Source organism: Schistocerca serialis, chromosome 10 (genome assembly GCF_023864345.2).
Source record: "Schistocerca serialis cubense isolate TAMUIC-IGC-003099 chromosome 10, iqSchSeri2.2, whole genome shotgun sequence".
NCBI classification, from domain to species: Eukaryota; Metazoa; Arthropoda; class Insecta; order Orthoptera; family Acrididae; genus Schistocerca; species Schistocerca serialis.
The window spans coordinates 177,622,947-177,646,222 of NC_064647.1; the positions used below are offsets into that span (position 1 = coordinate 177,622,947).

Here is a 23,276-nt window from a genome sequence, read left to right on the forward strand (position 1 = left end):
GTTCTCGCTTCCCGCGCCCGGGTTCCTGGGTTCGATTCCCGGCGGGGTCAGGGATTTTCTCTGCCTCGTGATGACTGGGTGTTGTGTGCTGTCCATAGGTTAGTTAGGTTTAAGTACTTCTGTTCTAGGGGACTGATGACCATAGATGTTAAGTCCCATAGTGCTCAGAGCCATTTGAACCATTTTTCCTCCACTGTTCTCTTTCCGCTTTAACACTCACACCCCAATAGGAGGTTGCTGGTTCATACCCCCACAGTAAGTAATATGAGGTGCGCCACACTTGGTTCCGGAACAGAAGAGATGTGGTGTTACGAAGTTTTACCCAGGGCTTTGCCAGATTAAGCACATGCCACATATATTTCACATATGTTTAACATATCTCACATACATTTGTACACATATTTCATCTGTATCTCTAGCGAATTTCGACCTGCAGATTCGTTTTCACGCAGTTCAGTCTCTATACCTTACACATCCTGAACAATATGTCATATACTGGTATGCAGGGCCGTTCAGTGCTATATATGGATAATATCTCAAAAATTTGTTGTGAATAGAGTACGTGGAAAAGACGTAATAAACTGAAATGTCAAGCCTGACGCTGCAGTTTTACTGCATGAAAAGTGACAATGCAGTAAGTGATAAATTTGTTTCCTTTTTGATTTTGTGCGGGGCGCCAGCGAGAAGTTTCATAAAGGTTTGAAGTAATGTGTGGAGTTTGTGGCAAGTATGTAAGTACTTTCATTCTCGTGTATTTGATGAATAAATATGTGAATTCGCGCGTCATGAACTACACTACGTTTTCATCCTCACCCCTGGCTCTTTGATAGGTACGTGGCTCCTACCCTACACAACGACATTGTTCAGAGAGTAGGGTATAAGTGTACCAAGTTAGATTGAAATATGCCCAGTGGTTTAGGAGAACATGGGTGACATACATACAATATATGTATTTATACATCTAAGCGTTTTTGTAATATGTAAAGATTTTGATTCTTTGCGCTGCCAAAGTTCCTTTCTTAGACCTTGAAATGAGGGTTCATTCAAGTGCCTCACGTTGTTAGACGCTCAGTTTTGCTTACTAAAGGCTCGTACCACTATGATGTGCGATGTGCGATTTATATCCTAAGAAGATTTTTGTTCAGTTCTGAGCGTTCGGCGCAACTCACTTGCCTTGTAAGCATGACACTCTAAACATGCGAGCCACCAATCTCAGCGACTTTCCACCCTATTCCACTTGCGCATTGTGCGAAGGACAAATGCCTGCTCAATATGCCTGCATATGAGCCCTAATCCCTCTCATTCCCATAATCCCTAAGGGGGATACACAATGGTACAAACAGAATTGTCGCTCTTCCATCCCCGAACACCGTTCAGCCAAAACTACCCTTCAGAGTGTCGCGAAACCAAGGTCATCTTTCTCTCAGGGATACCATTTAGCCGGCTGCGGTGGCCGTGCGGTTCTAGGCGCTGCAGTCCGGAACCGCAGGACTGCTACTGTCGCGGGTTCGAATCCTGCCTCGGGCATGGATGTGTGTGATGTCCTTAGGTTAGTTAGGTTTAAGTAGTTCTAAGTTCTAGGGGACTGATGACCTAAGATGTTAAGTCCCATAGTGCTCAGAGCCATTTGATACCATTTATCGTTTACTGAGCACTTCTGTTAACACCATCCTAGAATGAAGCGCCAAACACACTGGTATAGGCAAGCATATTCAAATACAGACATATGGGCCGCGCGGGGTAGCTGTGCGGTCTCAGGCGCCTTGTCACGGTTCGCGCGACAGCCCCCCCCTCCTCTCCCCCCTCCCTAGGGCATGGGTGTGTTTCTTGGAGTTAGCGTAAGTTAGTTTAAGTTAGAATAAGTAGTGTATAACCGTAGGAATAGATGAGCTCAGCAGTTTGGTCCCGTAGAACTTACCACAAATTTCCAATTACTGTGCAGTTCTGAGCGTTCGGGACCACTCACTTGCCTTGTAAGCATGACAGTTTAAACATGCGAGCCATCAATCTCAGAGACAGTGATATGTTAACAGGCAGAATACGGCACTGCGGTCGGCAACGTCTACATTAGAAAACAAGTGTCTGGAGCAGTTGCTAGATCGGTTACTGCTACTGAAATGGCAGGCTGTCAAGATTTAAGTCAGTTTGGGGTGTTACAGTCAGCGCACGAGCGATGGGACGCAGCATCTCGGAGGTAGCGACGAAGTGGGATTTTCCTGTGCGGCCATTACACGAGCGTACCGTGAATATTAGGAATCCGGTAAAACATCAAATCTCCGACATCGCCGCGGCCGGAAAAAGATCCTGCAAGATTGGGACCGACGACGACTGAAAAGAATCGATCAATGAGACAGAAGTGCAACCCTTCTGCAAATTACTGCAGATTTAATGATGGACCATCAACATGTGTCAGTGTGCGAACCATTCAACGAAACATCATCGACATGGACTTCCGGAGCCCAAGGGCCACTCGTGTGCCCTTGATGATTGCACGACACAAAGCTTTACGCCACGTCCGTCAAGACCGACATTGGACTATTGATGATTGGAAACATGTTACTTTGTCAAAGGAGTCTCGTTTCAAATTGTATCAAGCGGATGGACGTGTACGGGTATGGAGACAACCTCACGAACCCATGGATCCTGCTTGTCAGCAGGGGCTGCTACAGCTGGTGGAGGCAGTGTAATGGTGTGGGGCGTGAGCAGGTGGAGTGATATGGGATCCTTGATACTTCTAGCTACGAGTATGACAGGTGACACGTACGTAAGCATCCTGTCTGATCACCTGCATCCATTGGTGTCCATTGTGCATTCGGACTGACCTGGGCAATTACAGCAGAACAATGCGATACCCCACACATCCAGAATTGCTACAGAGTGGATCCAGGAACACTCCTCTGAGTTTAAACACTTCCGCTGTCCACCAAACTCCCCAGACATGTACATCATTGAGCAAATTTGGTATGCTGTTCAGAAGAGGTCTCCAACCCCTCGTACTCTTACGTATTCATGCTCAGCGCTGCAGCATTGACTGTGTCAGTTCCCTCCAGCACTAGTTCAGACACCTGTTGAGGCACTTCTGCGTGTTCGCTGGGGTGCTGCACGATATTAGGCAGGTGTACCAGTGTCTTTGGCTCTTCAGGGTAGGGGCGCATCTCTCAATTTGTTCTGCGGGATGCAGACGAGTGTTTAAAACGCGCCACTGTGGCGTAGAGGAAGTGGAGAAGGAGAAATTGATACAGGACACTTGTGGTCTATGAGGTGGGGAACACCCTCGAACTGGCGTACAAAACACTACTCAAGCTACAGCGCATGGACGTCGCACGAATTTTCAGTTCCTCTCGCTCTCTCCGTGCAAACCAAAATTGATAGAACAGTTTTAGTTGGAAATGTACTGTAGTTTACTTTTGTAACAGAACATGTTTTCGCTAAAGGCAGTGATTTTCGGGTTGCTGAAAAAAAAAAAAGAAAATGCACAAAAGGGACCTTCAAACGCGCCTGCAGCCCCACAACCAGTCTCACCGCTCATGATGTTTAGCAAGTTGTTTACGGCAGCCTCTTCTACCACTGTACTCGCGAGTTATTTTCCGTATCTGACGTTTCTTGTCTTTATTGACCTGGCTGTTATGCCACCGGCTTAGTGCTGCAGTTAGAAAGCATTGAAACTTAATTTATGGATGTTCATATTATTGCACGAAAGAGGGATTTGAGCTAATGGTATACAGGAGAAAAAGTACCACCACAGCTGGTGTCTTCAGAATGTCTTTACTATATCGCACGACTAGTTCGGTCGGCACACTATCACCATTCTCAGGCCTCACCACTGCCAAATGAGTACTCGATTTTTTAGGCGCATTTACTGTGGGATCCTTGTTTCTATCACATGTGGGCTGGCTTTCGTATGGAGTCTACACTCCGTGTTGTCTCCAGTGCGAAATGGTCTCGAGTATAGAACCCGAGGTACTTTTGATCTGGGATTTGAGACCATAGCGACAAGGGGTCATCAGATCTTTTAATCGCGGATTTTAATGAACCTTATGTCTGTTGCAGAGGGACACGTTCTGAGTACCTGCCCAGCGGCTTTTCATGCGACGGCCGCTGATTTCTGAGACAATCGATGTTGAAATTTTTTACGTACTTGTATCCATAACCTTAAAACTGTTTCGAGCAGGCGAACGTACTGCAGGGACTGAGGTTTATAACTAGCATGCAGGTGGTAAGCAGGTCACTCACCGCCCACGTCCATTTTTTTTTAATTTCGGCGTGTATAGTATCATTAAATAGTATATGTCACCTAAAATTACTCAAAAATAATTTTCGTCACAGTAGTTTCATTAATAATTCAATGAATAGAGCATACTTCCTTTAAATGAATTTTCCACTTGTGGTTCGTAGTTAAAATTCCAAATATTTGGACAACTACAAATAGTTCGCAACGATGGACGAAGTATTAGTAGCTGCGGAAGGATTCTAGATGCAGACGAATGTACTCGCCCCTAATTTAGACGTCGATTATGTAATTAATACCGATCAAACTGGTTGCCAGTACCAACCGCCGTACATCAGATCCCTACTGGGGCGAAGTACTAAAACAGATTTCAACAGAATTAGTCATGCCTTCACAGCAATCATAACTTCAGCAGAAAAGATATTCCATTACGATTTGTTATGTACGGAAGAACCATCAGGAAAATTTCGGCTGATTGCTCAAAAAAGAGTTGACGACTCGACTCGTGAGTTAAAAAATGTGCTTGTGACCTGCACGAAATGAGGGAAGTTTATGAAAGTACTGCTCGAAGGGTTTCTAAAACTTGTCATACTTCCGCAGGTGGGGGCAAGAAAAAGTTGCATTATTGATTCGTATGAAGGGCAGACTGATCAGACAGTTTACGTTCAAAAACGGTTCAAATGGCTCTGAGCGCTATGGGACTTAACATCTCAGGTCATCAGTCCCCGAGCGGTTCTAGGCGCTACAGTCTGGAACCGCGCGACCGCTACGGTCGCAGGTTCGAATCCTGCCTCGGGCATGGATGTGTGTGATGTCCTTACGTTAGTTAGGTTTAAGTAGTTCTAAGTTCTAGCGGACTGATGACCTCAGAAGTTAAGTCCCATAGTGGTCAGAGCCATTTGAAGCATTTTTTTGAGTAGCACGTTGCAAGGCATCCCAGATATGCTCAGTAATTATGTCTGGGAATTTAGTGGCCAACGGAATTGTTTAAACTGAGAAGAGTGTTCCTGGAGCCACTCTGTAGCAATTCTGGACGTGTGGGATGTCGCATTGTCCTGCTGCAATTGACCAGGTCAGTCGGAATGCATAATGGACATGAATGGATGCAGGTTATCAGACAGTATGCTTACGTACGCGTCACCTGTCAGAGTCATGTCTAGACGTATCAGGGGTCCCGTATCACACCATTACAGAAGCTCTACCAGCTTGAACCCCAGGACCAATAGATTCATGAGGTTGTCTCCATACCTATACACCTCCATCTGCTTGATACAATTTCAAACGAGACTCGTCCTACCAGGTAACATGTTTCCAGTCATCAACAGTCCAGTGTCGGTGTTGACGTGCCAGGCGAGGCGCAATGCTTTGTGTGATGCAGTCATCAAGGATACACGATTGGGCCTTCGGCTCCGAAAGCCCGTGTCAATGATGTTTCGTTCAATGGTTCACACGCTGACACTTGTTGATCGCCCAGCATTGAAATCTGCAGCAATTTTGGGAAATTTGAACGATTCTCTTCAGTCATCGTTGGTCCCGTTCTTGTAGGATCCTTTTCCGGCCGCGGCGATGTCGGAGATTTGATTTTACCCGATTCCTTATATTCACGGTACACTCGTGAAATGGTTGTAAGAGAAAATCCCCACTTCATCGCCACCTCGGAAATGCCGTGTCCCACCGCTAGTGCGCCGACTATAACACAATGTTCAAACTCACTTAAATCTTGATAACTTGCCATTGTGCCATCGTAGCAGCAATCTAACAACTGCGCCAGACACTTGTTGTGTTATATAGGTGTTTCCGACTGCAGCGCCGTATTCTCCCCGTTTACATATCTCTGTATTCGAATACGCATGCCTGTACCAGTTTATTTGCAGCTTCAGTGTATAACATGGATCCTTGACGACGTAAATAATTGAAGCTTCTGAGTCAATCCCCATTACGGTCGGGGGAAGGCAATGGGGAACCACCTCCACTAGGACCTTGCCTAATATTGCGGCGCGGGTCTCCCGCGTCGCTCCCCTACGCTCTGTAAAGAAGTATGGGACTCATCATCATAATAATCAAGTCAATGCAGTCAAAAGACGCGACCAGGTATGACACATATTTCGATACTCGCAAACTCACTCATCACAACCCCTTTGATGAACTATCTGTATACATGCCGGCCCTAGGCGCAAAGCGCGTGCCTGGAAGCCGAAAGGTTGCGGAATCAAATCTGGGTCGGTTCACAAATTTTTCAGTCTCCGTTTTAAGCTATCCTTCAGGTGTCAACGATGTGATGATTCGCCATAAACAACACATGGTTCGGTTTCCACCTTAAACTGTAGGTCCCCTTTCCCCAGTTGGATAACTGGGATACGTTTGGCTCACAAAAATCGTCGTAGTGGTGTCTAATTGAAAGGCTTATCCCAGGTCATTGAGCCACACGAAATTATTATTATTAGTATTATTATTATATCATCTGTATAAATAATTTTGTGCTGAACTCGCAGAACGTGAGTCCTACTGCCAGTAGTCCGTCTTTATTCCAATACCGGGACTGTTTATTTCACTATCACACGTACTGTATGTGGGCCTGTGTCTCAGTTAAACATTTGTGTGGTTATAGGTACTGATGATCGACAGCATTTTGAAATGCGGATTTTTAATCCAGAATGGATTTCGTTCTGCAGCGAAGTGTGCACTGATCTGAAACTTCCTGGTAGATTAAAACTGTGTGCCGAACCGGGATTCGAACCTAGGACCTTTACATGTCAGATGTAAGTGGTCTGCCGACTGAAGCATCCAAGCGCGACTTCACAGAAGTTAGGAAAGTTGGAGATGTACTGCCACAGATCAAGCTGCGAGGACAGGTCGTGAGTCGTGTTCGGCTGGTTTCAGTCGGTGGAGTACTTGCTCACGAAAGGCCATAAGGCACAGGTTCGAGTCCCGTTCCGCCACAGTTTTAATTCGGATTTATAATATTACGGCTTTCTCCCTGTTGTCTCCACTTTGACTGCAACATGGTACGTGGTTTCCGAAGCTGAATAAAACGGGTTCAACGTAAACGAAAACATCTACCTGAAAAGATATCGTTTCACACGCCCGGCAGGGGCGTGTTCTGACAACAGAAACATTCGTCGAAGTTTCATTCATTATAATTCCAAACTAAATTTTATATAAGGAGTCCGAATGGCGGTGAATTGCATGAAGAAGGTCTAAGGAAAGGGCCGAAACCGGTTGCTAACAAATAAGAAACCTGAAAACTGTTTTTTCTTTTTTTTAATTTGTAGCATTTTATACCGATCGTTATGCCCCAATCACAGAATCCTTTCTGAAATTTTTTATGAGTGAGTTTTCGAGTTTTAAAATATTTAACATGAATGGCTATATCTTTTGACTGGATTGACTCAGGATCTAACGTTTATTACACTGCCAAGGGACCGTAGGCCTGAATATTTTACATAAACTCTATATGCAAAACTTAAGGTCGAATGCGACTTTCACGTGATGTCTCACAGTCAAATACTAACATAGCTCGATGAAACTAGGATCGCGTGTGGAAATAACTGCTTCGGTATATTACAGAAGTAACTGAAAGAAATTCACTATGACAAATGACCCTTTTTTTGAAAGACATTAATTACTCTGAAGTCAACACGATTCCTCATGGTGTCCTGGACGTTACATGCGGCGGGACGTGGTTCTTAATCGTGTGTGTGAACATCACAGGCGGAAATGCATGTCCTGCAACGTGTTCCCATGCTGGCCACAAGGTTGGTTAAGGAGTTCTTGTGACTGGGCGTCGCTTTCCTCCTCCAGGGCGGCTAATGACTGCTAGATGGTTGCCGGTGCACTTGGACGTTAGTTATTTACATGTCCCATAGATCATATGAACGATTCTTTTATTGAAATAATGTGGAACGAGTCAGTTCACATGATATTTCATGATTTGTGTTAACACTAATTAACACATTACTATTTTCCCTGTATGTCCCTCTCTTCAGAGATGGTTGCTGAACATCGGCTGTTCAGTACAGAATGTCAAAGCAAGCACCTTTCAGGCGTGTAATTTGCAAACTTATTTTCTTCGGCTATCAAAATGGTTCAAATGGCTCTGAGCACTATGCGACTTAACTTCTGAGAACATCAGTCGCCTAGAACTTAGAACTAATTAAACCTAACTAACCTAAGGACATCACACACATCCATGCCCGAGGCAGGATTCGAACCTGCGACCGTAGCGGTCACGCGGTTCCAGACTGAAGCGCCTTTAACCGCACGGCCACACCGGCCGGCTCTTCGGCTATCAGTTTCGGCGATATATTACGCCATCTTCAAGCTCCCTGACCGACCTATAGGAAGATTCCAACCTCGGTTCCGGTCAAAATAGGGGCCAGCATTGAAAGACTGGTATCTGTGGATTTCTACGTGATACAACAATCACTTAAGACGTCATCTGCTAAATTTCAGTGACTGTATGACGTGGAAATCTACAGATACCAGTCTCTGAATGTTGGCCCCTATTTTGAGCGGAACCGAGGTTATTTTGTTCCTATAGGTCGGTCAGGGTGCCTGAAGATCGCGTAATATATCACCGAAGTAGGTAGCCCAATAAAATAAGTTTGGAAACTACACAGCTGAAAGCTGTTTGATTCGACATTCGTTACTATTTTAGTCCTACTTATCCGACTGCATCAATTTCTTCCTGGCTAGAAAGTATTAAGTAGAAATTCGTCAGTTGAAGTGATTGCCACAAATGCTAAATGGGATTTGAGCCAGAGAAACGGGCGGGCCAGTCTACCCGCCGAATATCCTCTCGTTCAATGAGCTTCTACAGTTGCGTTGTTTGATGTGGTCCCACAGTGAAATTCATAAATGAAGTCAGCACCGACTGCACTCCTGAAAAGAAGCGCATGAGGAAGAAGTAGGGTGTCAATATTGACGATTGAGTGTACCATGTCCAAAGATTCGGAGATCGTTACTCGGATGGAACATTAAGCCTTTCCACACAATAGCTGGACCACCAAAACGCGTCCCGTACTAGCGCAGATTTACGGTTTGGGGAGGGGAAAACGGTAGTGGTGGGAGTTTCGCTGCTAGCGACCACCGCGTGGTAAGAAAACAGCTGAAGTCTGCGCACTCATGTACGCATATCCAGCGTAAGATGTAAGCTACAGCCAGCGAGTCTGCAAACGATTGGGTTATCAGGTTATGCCAGTACTAACAAAAATTTGACAGATATACACTTCGAAACTTATAGTTTTCAGCAGAGCACCGGAAAAGAAATAGAGCCATAAACAAAGTAAAACAAATTGGACCACGAGCTTGCAGAAGGATATTTAGTGGAACAAAAATTGGCCAGGTGGGAGTAGGAATGGCGCACTGAGGGATCCTTACAAACATAATTATGTATGTAGGGCCGCGAGGAGCGGCCGTGCTGTTAGAGGCCTCTCCCGCCGGAGGTTCGAGTCCTCCCTCGGGCATGGGTGTGTGTGTGTCGTTAGTTCAAGTACTCTGTAAGTCTAAGAACCGATGACCTCAGCAGTTTGGTCCCTTAGGAAGTAACACATATATGTAGGCAGTTGATCCATTCCGGGAAACGAGTATCTCGAGGACTTTTGCCTGTTATCGCCATTGATGCAAGATATTACACGTCTCTGCGTATAGTTTACCCCTAGTTTTCTCAGAATTTCGAACACCTTGCACTATTTTACATTGTCGAACGCATTTTCGAGATCGACAAATCCTATGAACGTGTCTTGATTTTTCTTCAGTCTTGCTTCCAATATCACCCGCAACGTCATAATTGCCTCTCTCGTGCCTTCACCTTATCTAAAGCCAAACTGATCGTCATCTAGCACACCCTCAATTTTCTTCTCCATTCTTCTGTATATTATTCTTGTCGGCAACTTGGATGTATGAACTGTTAAGCTCACTTTGCGATAATTCTCGCACTTGTCAGCTCATGCAGTCTTCGGAATTGTGTGGATGATATGTTTCCGAAACTTAGATAGTATTTACATACCAACGTGAATAGTCGTTTTGTTGCCATTTCCCCCAATTATTTCAGAAATTTTGATGGAATGTTATCTATCCCTTCGGTCTTACTTAATTTTAAGTCCTATAAAGCTCTCTTAAATTGTGTTTATAATACTGGATCCCCCATCTCTTCTAAAACAACTCCTGTTTCTTCTTCTATCACATCAGACAAATCTTGCCCCTCATAGGGACCTTCAGTGTATTCTTTCCACCTATCTGCTCTCTCCCCTGCATTTAACAGAGGAATTCCCGTGGCACTCTTAAATTTACGACCCTTGTTTTTAATTTCACCGAAGGTTATTTTGGCCTCCTATTTGCTGAGTCAGTCCTTCCAACAATTATTTATTTTTCGATTTCTTCGCATTTTTCATGCAGACATTTCGTCTAAGCTTCCCTGCGCTTCATGTTTATTTCATTCCCCAGCGACTTATATTTCTGTATTCCTGAATTTCTCTGAACATTTTCTACTTCCTCCTTTCATTGATCAACTGAAGTGTTGCGCCTTAGCAGTTAAAATTTTGACAGTACATTTCTATCGATGTATTCTTCATATGTGATAAATTTCAGTGTAGGTTTCGACGTATCGGACCATTCCCTAGTGAGATGACGGAATCGCTCCGTGCTCAGGACGAGAATGTGTTTCTGTGCTTTAAGTTCCTTTGCGCGAACTCTGCTTGCAATAGCCTGATCCATTAGCAACATTGCACAACTATAGACCAGTACTGGCGCGTCGGGAAGATAACTGACGCCACACATTACCATAACATTGGCCCACGTAAGCTACAGCCCTGGACCCGCATTGGGTTCACTCAGCTTCGGCAGCGAGCGACAAGGGGAAGTGTCCGACACTGCCTCACCTAATGTCACAGTGCGTGGCTCGCACAGCCATGCAGAACGCGGGCAGATGCGCGAAGGCTGCGAAGCTGCTTTGTGTGCAGGCTAGAAGCTCTTCCCCTTTCATTTATCATTTGAACTTGCTGCCCTTATATTTGCCGCGTTTGCAGTTTAAACATAAAGTTATGATTATTGGACATAGGTTTGTAAACGGAAAAGAAGCGAACATACAACACGTACACGAAACCTCACACAACAAAGATGAGCAAAACATACAAACAATGACCACAAGGGAGACACAACAGCGCAACAACACACACACAAAACAAAATGACACACATTCACCTACAATAACAAAATTGTACACAGAATAGGCAACGTACCGAAAAAACAGGGAATCCAAATAGAACACAGAGCAGACAACGCAACACAGAAAAACTCAGAACAACACAGGGGACACCCACAGATAAATTAAATAGATCAGGAATAAATTAACTCACATACAACAAAATTGGCAATAAGAAAAACATGCAAGAACTTCAAAACAAGATGCTCAGAAGACCTCAGAGCCCTAAAAAGTAACAGCACCCATGGAACATTTGTGGACAGCTTAATAGCCCGCAACCATCACCCAACTACAACAGCAACAGATTTAAAAATACTGAAATCCACCCACAGCCTATACCAAAAACTGACAACAGAAGAGAAGTTGCACGTACAGAAACTCCGCAAAGTCACATTATTTAACACACACACACACACACGCACACACACACAGAGAGAGAGAGAGAGAGAGAGAGAGAGAGAGAGAGAGAGTAAACAAAATTTAAATTCGGCACCGACGGGCTTAGGAAAAACAGCAACATAGTGTTCGCCGCCTCTTGCGAAGTGAAAAGGCGTTTTGTAAAAACGAAACTACACAAAGTACATTAATATGTGTGTGCAGTGCCCTCAGAACGCAAAAGAAGAAGGATCAGTCACAACAAACCATGAGTCATAACAAATATATATGCAACACATTTTGACACACCAGAATCACGTTTCTTAAAAACCAAGGGATCTGTTAACTCGTCGATGAAATTTACATTTACATCGTTTGGTTTGCAGATGACAAGCTGTCAGTGTCGGACACTATAGAGATGGTACTGCAAAACCATATAATCCAAAATCACGGTAAGAAGAAAAACGAACAAAAACTTTATTCAAGCCTCACATTGTTAGGTCAGTTACAAGCTAAAATATGTTCACTTTTTACATTTTGCAATAATCAAAACCCACAGTGATGGCAGAGATGCGCCGAAAGATGTTTGGGTAACAAGAAGAAACAGTGTTTCCGCATAAGAGGCGGACCTTATCTCCTATAACTTAACTGCAAACACGGAAGGAAAGACAGGGGCTGCAGATCCAAAAGATGAATATTAAGCGATGAGTAAACATCGGCTGGTTGTAGACGGAGCTGTAAACTTCATGTTGGCTACGACAGACTATCATAAGTAAGTGTAGACTACGGTAGTTTACGTAGTAGTCGCCGGCCGCTATGGCCGAGCGGTTCTAGGAGCTACGGTCGCAGGTTCGAATCCTGCCTCGGGCATGGATGTGTGTGATGTCCTTAAGTTAGTTAGGTTTAAGTAGTTCTAAGTTCTAGGGGACTGATGACCTCAGAAGTTAAGTCCCATAGTGCTCAGAGCCATTTGAACCATTTTTGAACCTAGTAGCCTTCGTCAGATAAGAACATGCCCGCCTTACCGTTGCGTTACGTGTGTTGCATGCCCATCAGGCGCTACCACATCTGGATCATTTTGTTTGTGTATGCGATTAGTGACCTACTACACTCCCCTACAAACCGGAAGCGGTGAACCATCTAGAAAATGAGCGAGGACAGATAAAGGACAGTGTAACCTTCGTAACATTTTTGTCCAACATACTTATCCTCCTGTGTGTTACTTAAAAGGAAATAGTATGTGTAGCAAAATTGAAATTGTCAGTATGTAATCCAGGTTCTGTTCGAAAATGCTTGATTTGTAGGTGAAACAAATGAATGTTGTAGCGAAAATTAAAGAAAAAAAACCAATATAGATTTATCATGTAACTCTACAAAACTTAATTTCCTAAATAAAAATAGGTGAAATTAAAAGAAGCGCAATACAAAAACGTACCAAACATTCCTTCAGTACTTTATCGAGCTTATACGAGTATAAAACATATTTCTGTTATTCATAAATAACGTCCCACTTACCAGTAATAACAGGAAACTCTTATCTTTGACCATGATGAAGAACGTTCTATTGAGTACAAAATAACAACATTAATGACACATACATTTTATGTTTGTGCATGTAAGCTGTACTTGCATCAATAGTAATGGCTTTGATTACAGAAAAGTGGAGAAGTTAAGCGATCAAATAATTTTTATTACTTACAGAACAAACAAACGAAAACTGAAGAGGTGTTACAACACTGCAATCAAACGTGAAAGTCTTTACGGAGCATAAACTTTAGTTTTAAATAGAAATAGGGATACTAAACGAATTCAGAAGGAAGAAAGAAAGATTATTAGGAAAATATTAGGCCCCAAAATTACTGACAGAGAAACTTATAGGCTGTGAAGTAATAAAGGAATAGAAGAATACACAGGCATACATAGTGACATGAGAAACAGAATACTTAGATTTTGTGGACACATTAAAAGAATGACACTTACTAGGTTGACGAAACAAATAGTAGAAAGCTACGAAAACAGAAGTAATGACAAAACTGAGCCAATTAAATGGATCGCTGAGATTAAGGAGGATCTTAAAGTAGCCGGTATAACTCAGGCACACGTTACAGATAGGGAAACATTCAGACAAAAGATAAGTGATTGCAAAATTAGTCAGAGGGAAATTAGAAAAGGGACTAGAACACTGTGGTCTGATGAGAGAAAGAGACTTCATTCTGAAAGGATGAAACAAATTTTGGGCTCAAAGGAATCCCAAGTATTAAAAGCGACATTGACTGATGGTACCTCGCATGGTGCTATTAGGCCCATATGTGAGTAATAATAATAATAATAAAAAAGAGAAATCGTCGTCTCCGAGTTTCTCTCTCACGAATTCATTTATGTTTCAGCAATACTACAGGTAGTCCTAGAACTTACTACGTCAGTTATGTACTTTACGAAAACCCCCGAACCGTAGTTTTGGTAGAGCGCTATTACATCGTAATGTAAAAATAGATTTACACAAGCTTATAATGTAAAATTATGAGAATAGCGATACATAGGCTTATAAAGTAAAAATATTAAAATGACAGCAACAAGCAAAACCTGCTCTTTAGGCCTAATTTTCGTAGATCAGTTCTCACTCAAAATATGTTCACATTTCGCAAATTTTGGTAAATAATACCCATTGATGATGGCACGGCTGTGCTGTATTGTGACGTAGCCAAGTATGATGTTTCCTTAGCCACGAAGAAGTGGCTACGCACCGGTTGAGTTGCATTCCTCCGATACTCATCCTCCTGAAGGCGAGTGAGACCGAACTGCTTGGAATTCTTGAATACATTCTTGAGACAGGAAATCTTCTGTCCACAAATCAGCACTGTGCGAAGCTCAGCTTGCGCTTTTCTCACAGGATATCTTACGAGCCATAGCTGAAGGCCCACAGGCAGAGTCCATATCCCTAGATTTCAGGAAAATTACTTGACACTGTGTCCCTCTGTAGACTCTTAACCAATATACGAGAGGGCGGAATAGGTTCCCAGATATGTAAGTGGCTCGAAGACTTCTTACGTAGTAGAACTCAGTACGTTGTCTTCAACGGCGTGTGTTGATCAGAGACAAGGGTATCGTCAGAGGTTCCCCAGAGAAATGTGATAGAACCGCTCTTATTATCCGCATACACAAACTAGCCACGTCAGCAATGCTTCGCAGTTGCTGAATATGTATGGGAATTGAATATACATCCTAAACTCCTCCCCAACCCCCCCGCCCCCAACCCTCACTTTCTCTGTGTCAATTATCTTAACTAATGGCCGTTAAAATTGCTACACCACAAAGATAACGTGCTACAGACGCGAAATTTAACCGACAGGAAGAAGATGCTGTAATATTCAGAGCATTCACACAAGGTTGGCGCCGGTGGCGATACCTACAACGTGCTGACATGAGGAAAGTTTCCAACCGATTTCTCATACACAAACTGAAGTTGACCGGCGTTGCCTGGTGAAACGTTGTTGTGTTGCCTCGTGTAAGGAGAAGAAATGCGTACCATCACGTTTCCGACTTTGATAAAGGTCGGATTGTAGCCTATCGCGATTGTTGTTTATCGTATCGCGACATTGCTGCTCACGTCGGTCGAGATCCAATGACTATTAGCAGAATTGGAATCGGTGGGTTCAGGAGGGTAATACGGAACGCCGTGCTGGATCCCAACGGCCTCGTATCACTAGCAGTTGAGATGAAAGGCATCTTATCCGCATGGCTGTAACGGATCGTGCAGCCACGTCTCGATCCCTGAGTCAACAGATGAGGACGTTTGCAAGACAACAACCATCTGCACGAACCGTTCGACGACGTTTGCAGCAGCATGGACTTACAGCTCGGAGATCATGGCTGCAGTTACCCTTCACAGTGCATCTGTTGACACCATCATGATGGTCGCATCCGTGTTTGGTGACATCGCGTCGTCATCGCCATACTGGCGTATCACCCGGCGTGATGGTACGGGCTGCCATTGGTTACACGTCTCGGTCACCTCTTGATCGCATTGACGGCACTTTGAACAGTGGACGTTACATTTCAGATGTGTTATGACCCGTGGCTCTACCCTTCATTCGATCCCTGCGAAACCCTACATTTCAGCAGGATAATCCACGACCGCATGTTGCAGGTCGTGTATGGGCCTTTCTGGATACAGAAATTGTTCGACTGCTGCCCTGTCCAGCACATTCTCCAGATCTCTCAGCAACTCAAAACATCTGGTCAATTGTGGCCGAGCAACTGGCTCGTCACAATACGCCAGTTAGTGCAGTGGTATCGTATTGCAGCTGTATGGGCAGCTGTACCTGTACAAGCCATCCAAGCTCTGTCTTACTCAATCCCCAGACGTATCAAGGCCGTTATTACGGCTAGAAGTGGTTGTTCTGGGTACTGATTTCTCAGGATCTATGCACCCAAATTGCGTGAAAATGTAATCACGTGTCAGTTCTAGTATAATATATTTGTCCAGTGAATACCCGTTTATCATCTGCATTTCTTAAATGGTTCAAATGGCTCTGAGCACGATGGGACTTAACATCTCTGGTCATCAGTCCCCTAGAACTTAGAACTACTTAAACCTAACTAACCTAAGGACAGCACACAACACCCAGTCATCACGAGGCAGTGAAAATCCCTGACCCCGCCGGGAATCGAACTCGTGAACCCGGGCGCGGGAAGCGAGAACGCTACCGCACGACCACGAGCTGCGGACGCATTTCTTATTGGTGTAGCAATTTAATGGCGAGTAGTGTACTTCCCCCCTCTTTGTTCATCTCCCCCTCCTCCTGCCTCTCTCTCTCTATATGTATAATTACTTCCCCTCTTTCTCTGTTCATCTTCCACCGTCTCCATGACCGTACCATGCTATTTGGTACTCTTACTCCTCTCCCTGATATTAGGCTTTGTACATTGTTAAGGCAAACGAAACCTTGCTTGGGGGCCTGAAGTCTGTTGAAAAAAATTAATAAAGCGCTTGGCGTCATTGGTATACGGGGTATGAGAGAGTCCTCTCCAGCTGATGGATCTGAAAGGACAGAATTTTGCGTAATTTTAATCTGTGCATGGGTAGCTTTGCAAAGTTTAGGATAGTTCACATTTCGCAGAAGTATTCTAATTGGCCGATAAGCTATAAATACAACTTTCGTGTTTTCTGTAAAACCGACAGTGAGGAAGAACATAAAACAATTTTGTTTGAAAATATGTGTGATGAGAGAGAATGTATATGACATAGAGGAAATGTGTAATGGTTTAGGTGCTCTGCTATCTTAGTTACAGATGGCTGCGAGAAAGAGATCAAAACCACTCGTTTTCACCACAGCATGTTTTTTCTTAGCAATCGACTTTTACAGAAAACCTATACATGGCTTTTTTAAAAAAAATATATAGAGCATGCCTGTTTGAATGTTTATCGTATAAAAATATGTAAATTGGTCTGGTAAAGGCCTATGTCCACCCGAAAGCTAATTAGAGTATTATCTAAAATTTTGAAGTGAATCGATGAAGAACTTTGGTTTATTGAGAGAATTTTAGGAAAGTGTGGTTCATCTGTAAAGGAGACAGCGTATAGAAGAATAGTGCGATCCATTCTTGAGTACTGCTAGAGTGTTTGGATCCAAACCAGGTTAAAGGAAGACATCCAAAGATTTGAGGATCAGGCTGGTTACTGGTAAGTTCCATCAACAGGCAGATATGTTAACAGAGATACCTCGTTAAATCATATGAGAATTCCTGAAGAGAAGGCGCCGATGTTTTCGAGGAAAACTATTGAGAAAATTTAGAGAATGGGCACTTGAAGCTGGCTACAGAATGATCACTCCTTCCAATATACGTTTCATGAACGGACCACGAAGGTAAGCTGAGAGAGAGATACGGAGGTGTATAGAAGGCCGTTGCTCCGCCGCTCCATGCTAGAGTCGAAAATGATGGAGAATTACTAGTAGTGGTGCCAGATACCATCTGCCACACACCACACTGTGACTTACTGAGTGTGTACGTACAGGGTGACAATTACTGAACTACACTCATGTCCTTAAATTAAGGATAATGGCAGAATGTGGTGCCACACAACGTGGCACTACACAGAACTGGCGCTAATAGCATAGGCACATAGGGAATGCACACGACACAGATCTGTAAGTCCACGGTATTAGTGATAAGTTGAGAAAACTGTCCTGAAAGAAATGTGCTACAATACGCCGTTGTTTCCTGCGCATGTACCCCGACATCAATATAGAATATGATCGCCATGCACACGTACACAGGCCGCACAACGGGTTGGCATACTCTGGATCAAGTGGTCGAGCAGCTGCTGGGGTATAGCCTCCCATTCTTGCACCAGTGCATGTCGGAGCTCCTGAAGTGTCTTAGCGGTTTGAAGATGTGCAGCGATACGTCGACCGAGAGCATCCCAGACGTGCTCGATGGGGTTTAGGTCTGGAGAACAGGCAGGCCACACCATTCGCCTGATATCTTCTGTTTCCAGGTGCTCCTCGACGATGGTAGCACGGTGGGGCTGTGCACCCCTGAAACGGTGGACATACTAGTGCAAAATGACGACCCTATACACCTGACCTGTTACAGTTCCTCTGTCAAAGACATGCAGGGGTGTACGTGCACCAATCCCATCCCACGACCTCCATACAGGTCTCTTTCAAGGACATTAAGGGGTTGGTATCTAGTTCCTGGTTCACGCCAGATGAAAACATGGCGAGAATCACTGTTCAGACTATACCTGGACTCATCCGTGAACATAACCTGGGACCACTGTTCTAATGACCTTGTACTGTGTTCTTGACACCAGGCTTTACGGGCTCTCCTATGACCAGGGGTCAGTGGAATGCACCTTGCAGGTCTCCGGGCGAATAACCCGTGTCTGTTCAGTCGTCTGTAGACCGTGTGTCTGGAGACAACTGTTCCAGTAACTGCGGTAAGGTCACAAACAAGTACTCTGTGGCCGTCTACGGGCACCGATGGTGAGGTATCGGTCTTCTTGTCGTGTTGTACACCGTGGAAGTCCCGTACTGTAGCCCCTGGAAACGTTTCCTGTCTGCTGAAATCGTTGTCATAATTGTGAGATCACACTTTGTGACACACAGAGGGCCCGTGCTACGGCCTGCTGTGTTCCAGTCGCCCTAGTATTCTACCCCTGATAACGTCATCAATATGTGTTCTTTGAGCCGTTTTAAACACACAGTCACCATTAGCAGTCCGAAACCGTCTGCATACTTACTCGCTGCACCATACTCTGACATGCACCGCCGGCCGAAGTGGCCGTGCGGTTAAAGGCGCTGCAGTCTGGAACCGCAAGACCGCTACGGTCGCAGGTTCGAATCCTGCCTCGGGCATGGATGTTTGTGATGTCCTTAGGTTAGTTAGGTTTAACTAGTTCTAAGTTCTAGGGGACTAATGACCTCAGCAGTTGAGTCCCATAGTGCTCAGAGCCATTTGAACCAGCCATTTGACATGCACCAACACACCTCTGCGTATGTTGAGTGCTGCCAGCGCCACCGTGCGAAGGCTGCAGGTCAAATGCACTACATTGTTTCACCATGTATGAGCATTATCCTTAATTTATGAGCATGAGTGTATCTCAAAACTGATGGCTCTCGATCTTCCACCACAATCGAGTCAATCAACATGAGGTGCCAAATATGAGGTAGCCAAGGAGGTGGAAACGTGGGTTCTACTATGCCAAGACTGCTTCGTAGGTACAACAGGAAAACACAATTAATTAGCAGGAGTACAAAATAAGAAAGTATTTATTACTTAACTTTGCTGTAGTCCATGATCAGCTGGTTGACAATTATAGAAGACGCTGACTAGACTAAGCGTCTGTAGAATGACATAATTTACAAGTCACAAAGCCTGCAGTGACGAATTAATCTCTCGTAATATTGAATGTCGAATCCGGTGAATTTGAAGATTAACTGGGAACGGAGTTACAAAGACGTGATGGCAGCGATGACTGAACTGCAGACGATGACTGATTAACATCGGCGCTGGCTGACCACTGAGCGCGGTTACGAACTGTAGACTGGCACATCTGTACTACTCTCCTGTTGCACATGAAGTGAACTAGTGGTGAGTAAGTACTGCGACTGGCTGTGTACTCTTTGGCTAACACAGCCGTTCTTCCGTTTATCGAGGGAATCGCATCCGGCAGGTCGGTCTCACAGGCGGTGTTGTGATCGTATGACTGACGACATCACAAAAACCTTCACATAGCGTTTGGTAGCCACCCTACCATCGAGGAATATCGCACCGATTATTCCGTCACCGGACAATGCACATCACACAGTCATGCATCGAGGATTCTCAGTCCCCAAAATGCGCCAATTTTGCATATTGACGAACCCAAGCAAATGAAAGTTAGATTCGTCGCTAAACCAAACCATACAGCCCATACTAATCCCCAACAAGCCCCATGTCCAACTGTCCAGTTTGAACGTCCTGACACAAACCATTCAGAAGTTATGATGATATTATTCCCAATAATTGCCACCTTGTAGATGTAGATGTATTGTGACTGACTGCCACTGACGCGCCTTAGCCATCCAATTGGAGTGTTTGTTCTGAGGGCACCATTGCAGTAAGTGGTGTGTGTGTGTGTGTGTTGCAGATGAGGCGAGTGTCGGCGTGGCTGCTGGTTCTGGGGGTGGGCGTGCTGGGGGCGGTGGCCGAGGGGCCGGTGCCGTACCCTGGCGTGCCGCTGCCGCCGCCCTCGGTGGACCCCGGGGCGCCCTACACGCACTACGGCCCCGCCGACCCCGGCTTCACCATCCAGACCGGCTACGAGGGCTTCCTGGTGCCCGTGGAGCAGCAGCTGCACTCGCTGCTGCCGCCCGGCCCCTGGAACGCCTTCACCTCCGTCTTCCTGCACTTCCTGCCCAAGTTCGGTCTCAAGCTGATCGGCACGGTCGGCCTGTGGCTGCTGGGCTTCTCGCTGGTGGTGCTGCTGGGCGGCGGCTTCACCGTCGCCGTCTGCACCTTCACGCCGCTCTGCACGCTCACCTTCCTGGGGTTCCCCTTCGGCAGGGCGCAGGTGCGCGAGTCCGTGAGGGCCTTCCTCGAGGACGACCGACTCACCCAGGCGGCCGCCTTCGTCACCGAGGCCCTCGAGAAGTACAGCAAAATGAACGCCAAGGCGGGGAAGTCCTTCGGCGAGAAGGCCAACTCCCTCGACAAGGAAGATGGCGGTAAGGCCAACTCCCTCAACAAAGAAGACAAAAAGAAAGCCTGAGGCACGTGTAATCCTCCTCTTCACTTGGCGACCCACTGTGTTCCAACACAGTACAGCAATGACAGTCACACCTCCAATTCGTACACGTTGATTCTAGGAATATTCTACTCCGCTCGTGACGCAGGACAGCACCGAAAGGATTACATGTCCAGTCCACCATCCTTCCATACAGCACAGCACTTTATCAAACCCCTTTGAATTGTGGCATAGAACTCTGGGGAGAACTGAACTTTTGTCACGATACTTGGATGCAGAGCTGTCTGGTCATCTTCAGGTGTATATCATCGGAAGTACGCCGAGCTCATCCACGTAGGATACCACTGGCACCTATCTGGAGCATTGCTGTTTAATTGTCACAATCATATTTCCCACTTTGTACTTCCCCATTCGAGGCTATTCCTCACTGAACTGTCGATCTAAGATGATACGTGATGAAATATCCAACCCACCATATCGCAACATGACGTCCAGTTACTACGACATCTGATGGAGTATGACATTCGTACCATGTATCTTCTCACTTCTGCAGCAATTTCTTGCTGCAAACAGTTTCAGGAATGCAGCCATTACCAGTACTCCTTCTCGCCTTCTGATATTCCAGCTCCGAACCACAGAAATCCACCTTATAAAGTAGCAGATCGCCAGAATATACATGTGGTTGCAGACAGTGGTGGCTGAAGAGATGCCACTCAGGATGCAAAGATTCACACTGCTCGCCTACCCTCTACTTTGGACACCATTGATAGTAAGTCTGACCATATGCGTTGCGCCTTCTCGGTGGGGTCACTACATTGCCATTCAGAGCTGACTGCTATAGATAGGATAACGCATTGTCCTCCTGTCCAGCAAAATGATTTCAAGATAACCATTCGACACAGTAGAAGTTGGTGATCTAAAAACTTAAACGTGATTAGGTTAGGCAAAAACAAATTATTTTACCGTTATGTTTCCTGAATATTACCTCTACCTATCAGTGGTGAAAGGTATCACTGTTTCCGAGACAAGAAAGACAATGAAGCCTATGAAGATGTATAATCGAAAAAACACTAGCTGTCAAACGTGTTTTAAAGTAATTGTGTCATTAAAGTACCTGGCTGAAATCTGCAAATAATTTCTGGTAATGAGAGATTTTATTTTGGTATTATATGTAGACTTGACCCGATATGTGCAGAATGCTGTTTATTATGGGAGTGCATGCGTACTGCTTGTCACCAAAGTGATATTCTAAAATGATTCTTGTACGTAATTTATGTCTCATAATTGCTTGTATATAATTATCATTTACATTATTTATGTATTTATTTAATATTTATTGCAGCCTGTAAATGTAAATAAAATTGACTACCATGGTTATGTCCAATAAAAGTGCACTGGTTTCCATTTCCATTCATTATTTTTTGTTTCCATATAGCATAAAGTATGCCACATCATACTAAATGTTAATGGGAAGATATAATTTAAATACATCAGATATTATCTGACCATGTGAGTTAATGTTATTTTGCCATCAATAGCGTCACTATGTAATTTACAGAAAACTAACGACAAAATTTAGAAACCAGTAAAGAATATGGTAAAAATTTAGAAAATCACAGTAAATTAAAACACTAATCCAATTAGTTATATGTTACAGTGCAAGGTTCTAAATTGCACTGAGAAACTCCTATACATAATTAAAGAAGTGTAGCACAAGGAAGGCTTTCAATTTAGATTGGAAACTCTGGGCTTCATTGCTATTTCCTTTTTTTCCAGTTTGGCTGGCTTATTAAATGTAAAATTTACGGAGTAGTACACACACAGTATTTTTTTTTTTTTTTTATGCTCAGTGGCTGAAGAGGTGTTGGCCAAATGCAAATTGTGTTTTCATTCTTTGTTCGCGTCATAAATTTGCAAGTTGCTTTTGAATGTGTCCACGTTATTGTAGACAGCTCCAACGAAAGAGTATACGTGCAAAAACATCATAGTTGGAATTTCGGGAAGCTAGAACAATGATTGCAAGCAGTTTTTTTTCCTTTTAATGAATCTACACCTTGTACCACGAAACTGGAATCGGGAATTACCAGGATTATGGAAATGGTGTGGAAGGACTCGAACACTTTAACCAACATCATTTATGCTAGGATAACAATATTTGTTTTTACATAAATTTTTTTGTAACAACAGGTCCCCTATGGAACCGGCCGCGGTAGCCGAGCGGTTCTAGGCTCTTTAGTCTG

The 23,276-nt window shown here is 44.4% G+C and overlaps 1 protein-coding gene across 1 annotated transcript in view; it reads left to right on the forward strand.

Annotated features, from left to right (window-relative positions):
- LOC126424644 (uncharacterized) overlaps positions 1-21,516 on the forward strand; it is a 29,899-nt gene extending 8,383 nt beyond the window's left edge. Inside the window, exon 2 of the mRNA XM_050087376.1 lies at positions 20,440-21,516. Coding sequence (XP_049943333.1) covers positions 20,440-21,060 — 621 coding nt within the window. The 3' untranslated portion in view covers positions 21,061-21,516. The remainder of the gene's footprint in view (positions 1-20,439) is intronic.
- The last annotated feature ends 1,760 nt before the right edge of the window (positions 21,517-23,276 follow it).